Source organism: Rutilus rutilus, assembly GCF_951802725.1.
Source record: "Rutilus rutilus genome assembly, chromosome: 14".
Taxonomy (NCBI): domain Eukaryota; kingdom Metazoa; phylum Chordata; class Actinopteri; order Cypriniformes; family Leuciscidae; genus Rutilus; species Rutilus rutilus.
In genome coordinates this window covers 2,619,076-2,629,117 of record NC_140219.1, presented here as the reverse complement: position 1 = coordinate 2,629,117, position 10,042 = coordinate 2,619,076, and the positions used below count along the sequence as shown (strand labels likewise).

At 38.8% G+C, this 10,042-nt stretch overlaps 1 protein-coding gene across 1 annotated transcript; it reads left to right on the top strand.

The window, feature by feature from the left end:
* Window positions 1-5,958: 5,958 nt before the first annotated feature.
* Window positions 5,959-9,634, top strand: tmem271 (transmembrane protein 271). The gene has a single exon (XM_084430948.1). The coding sequence runs from the start codon at window positions 6,205-6,207 to the stop codon at window positions 6,991-6,993; it is 789 nt and encodes a 262-aa protein (XP_084287074.1). The 5' UTR covers window positions 5,959-6,204; the 3' UTR covers window positions 6,994-9,634.
* Window positions 9,635-10,042: the final 408 nt, after the last annotated feature.

Sequence of the window (10,042 nt, the reverse complement as noted above, 5' to 3'; positions counted from 1 at the left end):
GTTTATAAAAGCTACTTAAATGTCCAAATTGAACTATAAATCCTGATCTTGGTTTAATCCAATTAATAAATCTGAGTGAGGCTGAGAATAAACAACTACTTTCATTACTAATATTAATATGAATAAGCAATTCTTATACCAAGTATAATTCATCTGCTGTAGGCTGTTGTCAATTGGTGCATTTCATAAATTATCATAAATCATAAAGTCTTTTGAAGATGTATTATATTTAAATGTCTCTTTCTGTTTTGTTTGGCTGTGGGTTGTATTTGTCAGACTGACAAGAGTTTGATGATGTTTGAAAAGAAAAGTTAGTACTGATAAAACTACCTGTTTGGATCGGGTTTGTCTGTTGTTTAGGCCAGTTGGCAGACAAAGGGAAAAATATGTTGACAAAGCCATGGCTTACTGATTCTAAGACACAAAGATATATTTCTTGATATTGCTCACAACTTGTCCAAAAGCTTGAAGTGTCCTCTAACCCTGTTCTTAACTCTTAGCCCTTTGAAGCTTTACTCGGATGGGATGGTAGTAAGACCCGAGCCATGTCCATCATTTCAATGTGCAAAATGATAATAATAAGATAGTAAGTTTATTCATAATCTTTCAACAAAATAACTCTCTGAAAGACTCTTACAAAGTCTCGATGTCTACTACAACAGATTTTCATGCTTGAATACTGGTCATTTTCTAATGTGTGTGTTACACAGATGTTAAGCGCTCCCCAAAAATAGCTATTAAAATTTCCCACAAATTGTTCAGATATTGCATTATGAAAAGGCGACTGCTAATTACCCGCATGTTTCATTATGTTCAATATTAAATACTGGCTAAATATTGGAGTTCATATAAATGCCACCAGGGAGTTTTTTTATTTCAAATTAAAGGAAAAATAGGGGAAATATTTTCAGTGTTTGGACACTTTTCATGTCTCTTCTCCCTCTTTTGCATATTTGCATCTCTGTGAAAATGTGCATCTCACTCTCTTTTTTAATGAAATAAGGTACTGATGAAAAAGCAAATATTCACCTCATAATCTATGTAAATTTAATACTAAGTACTAACGTTGAGAAACGCTGGAGGAAAGTTTTAAAGAGCCCATATTATACCATTTTACTGAGTCTTGATGTTGTTTCAGGCTCTACTAGAACAGGTTTTCCTGCTTGAATGTTGATTATTTTCCTCATATTCTCCATTGTTGCAGCTCCTCTCTTCCCAGTCTGTCAGTAGGCGCGTTTCCATTACAGATTTGCGCAAAATTTGTCTTTTTTTCTTCTAAATGTCGACAAAAAACTATTGCGAAATGACAGTGTTTCCATTAACCGATGTTATGCGACTAAAACTTCAAATTTTCCTATAGCGATAAGTAAAATCATTCCAAAAACCATGGCAACGGACGTTTGTAGGTTTATGTACGATATCCCAGCCACTGCACTAGCCATTATTATTAATGGAAGGAGACGTATGTGTGTTTTCCAAGCATTAATGACAAGGAAAGACCCTCATTATACTTGTGAGCGGCTCATATGAGGTGTTTCTGGGTGATTCTCCCTCATTTCTGCTGCGAGGTCGTGATTGTGGCATTTATTTGAGGTTTAGAATCCATTATTCCTGTAATTCTTCTGTCTTTTATGAGTTTAATAAAGAGCTCTGTCTCGTATTCTGTCCAAACACACCGCCTCATCTACGTCAGCTGACCTGTAAATGCGCAAGAACTGTTTCCATTGCAGTTTAGCGAAATATTTCTTTTTCGAATTCCCTGAAAAACCTCCTCATGCGAGCGTAAAAACGTTTTTGCGATAAATGGGAGTTTTTGCCAAATTGACGTGTTTCCATTGGCCATATTTTCAATTCGCAATTTCAATTTGCGCAATTTGAAGGGTGATGGAAACGCGGCTAGTAACGCTCTGTTTACTTCCTGTCTCTATGAAGCCCCTCCTTCTGAAAAGCACACTGTGCTCTGATTGGTCGGCTGGATCAGTGTGTTGTGATTGGTCGAGCGCTTCGAGTGTGTTTGGGAAAATGTCCCGTCCCTTCCCATAACCGCCAGTTTAACACACTACTAACTAACTCAACCAGTGAAACACTGAAGAAAGATATTTTGACTACTATTGCAATGGCCATAATATCCATAATCTGGCTTTTCAAAATCCAATGAATTTCTGTTGAATATCCTGCTCTAGTCAGAAAAACTTCACGTTACGGTATAAATGTACGAAACATGCACAAGAAAGAGCAGTTGTTTTCTTTTTAGTTTAAAAGAACATCAACATGCAGAGTCTTGGGAGTTTTGCACCGGGAGCGTTTTCATGATCCGTCATAGTCTTGGATGTGGTGTTTTGTCTCGGCATGAGGTGCAGAAATCATGAGAACGCCTCTCACCCATGAACAGCATTTAATTGCGGTGATTACCAGCATTGCAGAGATAATTGTTCGGTTCTATGGTTCAGATTGGAGCTTTTGGGGATAATTTGCTCTGTTTTACTGTGTATGTATTGGCTTGATAAACTGGTTTCTCCAGGGAACGGAGAAACAGCCCTCCTCTCGGCAGGGGGCTTGAGGGAATCAGCCAGTCCTGAAATTACCAGAGTTAATTTCACTTCTCAACTTCACGTCACTTCGAATGAACTTTTAGCTCCATATTTTTCTTTAAAGAGGAGATATTGTGCTTTTTTCCACGTTCATCCTTCCAGCGGGAGTTCTTCTATATATCAGTGTCAGTGTTTCTGAACTCCTGAAACGCCTCCATTGTAGTCTTGAGTTTCTCCCGGGAACGAACACGTCACAATATTCCTCATTATAATAATTCATGCACAGAATAAAGGGGCGGGGCCTGGTTGAGTTAGTTAGTAGTGTGTTAAACTGGCGGTTATGGGAAGGGGCGGGACATTTCCCAAACACACTCGAAGTGCTCGACCAATCACAACACACTGATCCAGCCGACCAATCAGAGCACAATGTGTTAAACTGGTGGTTATGGGAAGGGGCGGGACATTTCCCAAACATCATCGAGAACGACAGCTCTCGAGCGGTGCTTAGAAGCATAGTTTCTTGTTTGCATGACATGCCATGGCCGTAATTTATGGCATTACAGGTAACTATTTTGCTCAAGATAAATCCTAGCAATTCAGTACAATCTACTGTATATCTTTTATTTCAAATATATGCAATTTTCATTCACGTCTTTTAGTTTGTCAAGAGATTTAAAGCGCAGTGCGCATGTGCTCAAGTGCGTAAGAACGAGTCTATGATTGAATCTGGAAATAAAGCAAAATAACTGAGAAAAATGAGAAATAGTCCTCAGATGACGTGGCCATAATTTATAGCAAAACATCTAGCATTAATTCGATCTCAAATGGATTCATTAAAAGTAGTTATTACTCCTCCACCTGCGTGACATCATTGATGGTTGAACAACATCGGTTTTGGGAAACTAGCGATGTGTCGCACTATGGTAGTTTCCCAGTGAGTTACGATGGCGTTACTGACAGACTGGGAAGAAAGGAGCTGCAACAATGGAGAATATGTGAAAAAATAGGGTGTTTTTTTGAACATTCAAGCATGAAAACCTAATAGACCCTTCGAAAGGGTTCTAATATGTACCTTTGAGGGACTTAAATGCACTCTTTAGGTACAAAGGTGTACCTTTTGAAAAGGTACCGCCACAGCTTTTGTACCTTTCTGAGAGTGAAGAATAACTATATTCTGCTACAGCACTGTCTGGTTGCATTCATTTACCAAAAGCATCATTACAGTTTTAACAAGTTGCAAAGTGCATGAACTGCTGTACAATCCAAACGTTCCTGCACTGTACATGTTTATTTCACTCTTGGCTTGGGTAGGAGTTTTCATTCACGCTCCGTATGATATAAAAGCACGACTCTAGAAGCAGCAGAGCTCAATGTGTTCATGCAGATTTGGTGCAACATGCTCATTTGTGAGACAAAGAGTCATTTTTCCATCTGCACCTCCATCTCTGGGGTGTGTGTGTGTGTGTGCAGATGAAAATCCACTGCCATCAAACACCTTTCAACATCACTTGCTGCGACACACAAGGCTCTCCCTAAAATAGGATGTGTGTGGTTGCGCATGCGGGACACGTCTGCTCTAAAGAGCCCGTAAAAGATGAATCATCTGCACATCAGACTGTGTTTTAGAGGTGACTGACGCAGAGACTCGCTGGAGATCCACACAGCCTGAAGAACAGGTCCTGCTCTGAGAAACACAGCATCTGTGGCGACTGCTTCACATTTGGCAAATAGGTGCATTAGAGACGGCGTTGAAGCCCATGAAAACACTCCTGTCTGAATTATGAAAAAGATTGTAGGACATGTACGATTTTTTTGACATTTCATATCAAGTTTCATAATTGGCAAACCTTTAGTGATTACACATGCACGGTGTGGTGTGCTAAAACTTCTCAAACTGTTTTAAACAGCATTTTGCTGATTAGTTTATCATAATTTTCCATGCAGCTCTAATGACCCTAACATTATTTGAAAGACTAGATTGATATTGTTCTAATTCTGTTGTGAAATTCCCCATCACACTGCAGGTCTGCTAGTGATTAAAAATGAGAAAAACTTATGATGCCGAACCATCAACACTGCAAAAAAAAAAAAAAAAAAAAATGTATATATACAAATATATAAACGTTTTAAATCAAGATACATTTAACGGAGAAGCAAAATAACTTTAGATATCAGGACTTGTTTTCTGAAAATGTGTGGAAATGAAGTGAGTTTATGCTTGAAACCAGAGAAAAACATCTGCCAATGGGGTCAGGAAAATAAGTTTTTTTTTCTGACCCAAATGGCAGATATTTTTTCTTCTTTCAAGCATAAACTCACTTCATTTCCACACATTTTCAGAAAACAAGTCCTGATATCTAAAGTTATTAAAATATACACTTGTAAAATATACACTTTTCTTTTATGCATTTTAAAAAATGTATTCTGATTTGTGAATTAACTACCATTTGTGGTCCAAATTTGAGTGAAAAGTTCAATTGAAAAATGTACGTGTTTGATTTGAGAATGCTCATAACTTTTCTTTGTTTCAAAATTTTTATTTACTTTTGTATTTATGCATTTGGCAGACGCTTTAATCTAAAGCAACTTAAGGTAAATACATTGAAATTGAAATGGAAAAGAAAAAGAAATCCTAGATTTTCAATGAGTATACAGTCAAACCAACATTTATTCAGACACCTTCTACATGTCTCACTTTCTCACAGTTTATTCGCTATAGTTTAGAAAACGGTAATGAAATATGAGCAGAACTCAGTTGATATTTGGCTGGTTTTGTCCGTCCTTCTGTTAGACTGTCTCACACATGAATTATGTTGAATATCTGTCAGCTGTTAAATTTAACTACACAATTAGATAATACCAGTTTAGCTCAACCAATCACCAAGCAATGCTTCATTGTGTTCAGTCTGTGTGTAAAAAGAGCATTAGCAATTAAAGACAAAACACTTCAGCAAAACATGATCAGCTCAAAGTGTTTGAATAATATTTGGTCCGAAAATTGTATACGTTACTGGTAGTATGAAGAATTTATGGGTATAATATGTCACAGTTTGCTTTATTTTTCTATACTCTATATAGTGTCCTGCACCCACTACTAAAAAAATATATTAAAAATCACTGGTGTCTGAATAATTTTTGTTTTGACTGTGTATATTTAGAGCGCCTGATGATGACACGCTGTTACTGTTGTTATTTTTAAACTGAGACGGTAATTTATAAGCGTGACAACACGAGCAACACTGTGTGACACATTCAGTAGTTGGTAAGTGAGACCAGTAGGGGTCGGAGCGCTTTCCCCTGATCTCCAGCCTCCAGCATATGTTCAGTCTCAGTGCTGCATGAGAGAGAGAGAGAGAGAGAGAGAGAGAGAGAGAGAGAGAGAGAGAGAGAGAGAGAGACTCTTCTCTCTCCAGCATCAGACGCGAGGGATGCGCTTCATCTCCTTCGGGGTCTCGATGGATGGAGCGACAGGGTCATGAAGGTGACCACCACCTCTGGGTTGGATTTAGGGGGCCGTTACCGCAGAAGGAGCATATCCATAATTAATAAGCGCGAGTCGGAGATCCTAGAAGCGAAGCGCAAACACCGGCGAGTCATGTCACCAACCGACAGCGCTTCCAGAGGAGCCGACGAGGAGGACAAAGGAGGATGAAGGAGGCAGAGGAGGATTATAATGAAGCTGAGTGGCAAAGGACTGTGCACTATCGTCTCCAGCTGTGTGCTTTTCGTGTGTGCCGTGAGCGCGGTGATCGTGGGATTCAAATGCATCGCGTTGGGCTCCAGGGTGCGAGCGCACTTCCACCTGGGCACCGCGGCCGGCGCGTTTTACTCGGGCATTTTAGTGGCTGTCGGGCAGGTTCTGATGGGAGTTGCGCTGGTCTTTTGCAGGGGGAAGCCCAGATGTGCGAATTTCTTCCTCTTTGGGATTTTAGTGTTTCTTCTAGGGGTTCTCACTGCGTTTTCGGGCGCGGTGGTGGATGGCGATACGGTGTCCCTGGTGGAGAGGAAATACGCGCACTATTGCGCGGACTCTGTGGATGTAAACCCGGCGTGCGATGGGCTCAAGGTGTACCAGCGGGGTCTGGTGGTCTCCACTGTACTTAACACTCTGGAGTGCCTGCTAGGGCTGATGAACCTGATTATTATTAAGCGTTACCACGCGGCGCGGTTTCGCCGGAGACGCAGGACGCAGCGTCGGAGCGCGCGCATTATCCTCAACGAGGAGCGAGACTTCACGGTAACGGAGTTTCAGCCGGTGTCCTACATCAACCTGGGGGTGTTTCACGCGTTGGACGAGGCGGACGGAGAGGTGCAGAGCAGGGGTCACCCGTGCATGGAGTTACCGGGCTTTTCGCCCACCAATCCGGAGCTTAATCACTCGTACCCGTTCTCATACCCGCTTCACAGCGAGATGCCTCCTGCGTACGATGACATATTCCCTGGAGAAGAGAGCAGCAAATAGCAGAGGAGAGCTATACACGAGGAACCGTTTTGCACTGACAATCACGCTGAACTTGCAATTGGCACGTTTATTTATAGTTGCCTAATGTACTTTTTATTCGTCTCTCAGTTGTGCATAAACTACAGGACAAACCTGTGAGAAGGTAAACGTGCTGAAAGGATTATGTGCAACATTTGTTTTTGACCTTACTTGACTGACTGATTGATTGTATTCTCGGTTCATCCCATGTCAAAATCCCAAAGGTTTGTGTGTACAGGATTCCTATTGGAATTTTTGTCATAGTTTGGAATCTGTCCTAAAGGATCCTGATTTTCTTACAGTATTCCAGCAGGGCACAAAACAAAAAGAAGTTACCAACTGAGCAAAAAGAACATATGAGAAGGTAAACGTGATAGACATATGCATCATGTAAGTTGTTTTTTGTTTTTGACCTTCCTGATTGATTGTATTCCCAGTTCATCTCTAGTCAAAAAGGTTTGTGTTCAGGATTCTGCTGGAATTTTTGTTGCAATTGGGAAGCGAATGACCCTAAAGGATCTGTTTTACAGAAAAGAAGTGATGAACTGAGAAAAAAAAAAATATGAGAAGTGTGTGAGTGTGTGTTATGATTTAGAACCAATCATAATTTTGTACTAGTATTCTAACAGGTAGGACTATAAAGATACCCAACAGGATAATCCCTTCTGAAAGGTCTAAAATGAGACGTCTCATGATTTGTTTGTAATGGCTTCATCCCTGATGTTCAGACAGAAAGCATCTGCTGTTGGCGACACTGAAATGACAGGCGTTACCCATCAGACTGAACATCGTGGGATACGATTAGTGTTTCTGAATCATGTTGTTCCAGAGTAATCGGAGAACATGTTCAGCTGAAACACATTTGATGTCCAACACTGTAAAAAATTAAACCGTGATTTTTACGGTAAAAAAACGGCAGCTGTGGTTGCCAGTACTTTACCGTCAAAAATACGGTAGCAACGTTATTGGTTTTACAGACTTAACTTAAAATTTACAGTAATAAACCGTAAATGTGAATTTAGCGTCCTATTTGAGTATTAATATCTGTTTTGTACCATTGTAATACACTGATAACCAACAATCACAGCAGTGATGAGAGTCACATGATCAATCAAAGCTCAAAGATCAAGCAGCTTTTCCACAAGAAATGTAATACTAATATAATAGAAGCTGCACAGTGTCATTCACAAACATTAAACACCATCATGGTAACACACATGAAATTTAAAAAATGCAATAAACATTAATTTAACAACATTAAATGTAACATAAAACCCTAATGTACATAACTGATTAGAACAAACTAAGAAAACTATGAAGAAACATAGTTATTTTAACAAAAATAGATCAAATGTGAAGCGTCACGCAGGGAATTGTGGGAATGTCAATTTACGTTTTTTTCACTGTAAATTATACAATGAGTTGTTCTTTTTCACTTTCAAAAACTGTAAATTTAACGGTATTTTACAGTAAAATTAAATGTACCGTTAGATCTATCACAGTTATTTACCGTATATAGTACGGAAACTTTCTGTTAAGTCAAGTCAAGTCAAGTTTATTTATATAGCGCTTTTCACAATACAGATTGTATCAAAGCAGCTTCACAGTATTAAATTAAAATAATACATCAATGTTTGTTTCTAGTGGAAAACGTCCACGTTTGGTAATGCTGATCAATAGTACTGTTGATTGATTAATTAAATTAAATATCCCCAAATGGATTAACATCCATTTGGATTAATTGGTTAACATAACTGTTAACCAATTAACAGTTTTTCACTGTAGCATTTTTACAGTCTTTTACCGTTAAAATCATGCTAATTTTTTACAGTGAACATGTCAGTTGCCGGAGTTATCCTCGAGTCTAGCGTCTTCATTAGAGGTTACCGACAACACTTAAAACCACAAACTGGTGATTAAATAAACAGTGAAACAATTATTTAAATGTTTTTTTTTTTTTACAGAATTCCAATTGGAATGCTGGTTATATTATTCCTTTACTGTTGGAATGTCTGGAATTTTACATTATTCCAATAGAACACAAAACAAAAAGAATTTCCCCCAATTGGACTATTATGATGCAATATGCAATAGAAATATTATTAGTATTATTATGCCAACAGAATAAAATGCTCATGTAGGACCTCTAACATATCAGTTTTAGTTATGAAAAGTTAGATGAAAATGAGAAATGTTGCATTGACAACTAGCTGAAGTTAACTTAGTTTAAGGTTTTATATATTTTATTTCGTTTTTTTGGTAACACTTTACATAAAGCCTTCATGTATTATTAGGGCCATTATAATGCATTATATATTTTCATAAATAATTGTAACCAAAGTTAAAATGCATTCAAATAGATTCCCTGTTCCAGTGCGTATAAATGAATGGATAAGTTTTATAATCTGTTATACCTGTGGTTGCAGTTATTATGCAACGCATGACAAGGTGCAATGCATCACTACTAATGCATTAAAATAACTTTAGGTGTCACCAGGCTTCAGTTCATTATAATAACGCTGCTGTCTAGTGGCAAGAAATCCAATAAAATCCAAAAGCATGAAGAATCAAAACTGCAGTTTATCCTGTACGACTGATTTAAGGATTGATTGAAATTGCATTGTGAATCCTGACTTTTTTGACTAGGGATGCCCACAGTTTCTCGATGTGGCTCTCTTGTTTTGCCTCATATGTTGAGCTTCTGAATAAAAGGTGTGTTTTCTCTCTCTCTCTCCTGATGTGAGTCCCGGTTGGACTCGTGACGGTGTGTTCTTCCTCCAGCAGGTGTTGCCATGGTTCCTTGACCCTGTTTCTACCTGTGTGTAATTAGATATGTAACAAACCGGTCTTTGAAATGCAAATTCGCTTGGTTTGTCGAGTCTGATCTGGTGCACAAAGCGAAGCTGGTCGTTTAATGCAACAAACAAATTCATACGTTTCAGTTTAGCGTTTTAGACCGACCCCTTTGAATAGATTTCACTCTATGCCAAAGGGACATTTTTACAAAGAACTGCGCTTTTCATCTGAGGCA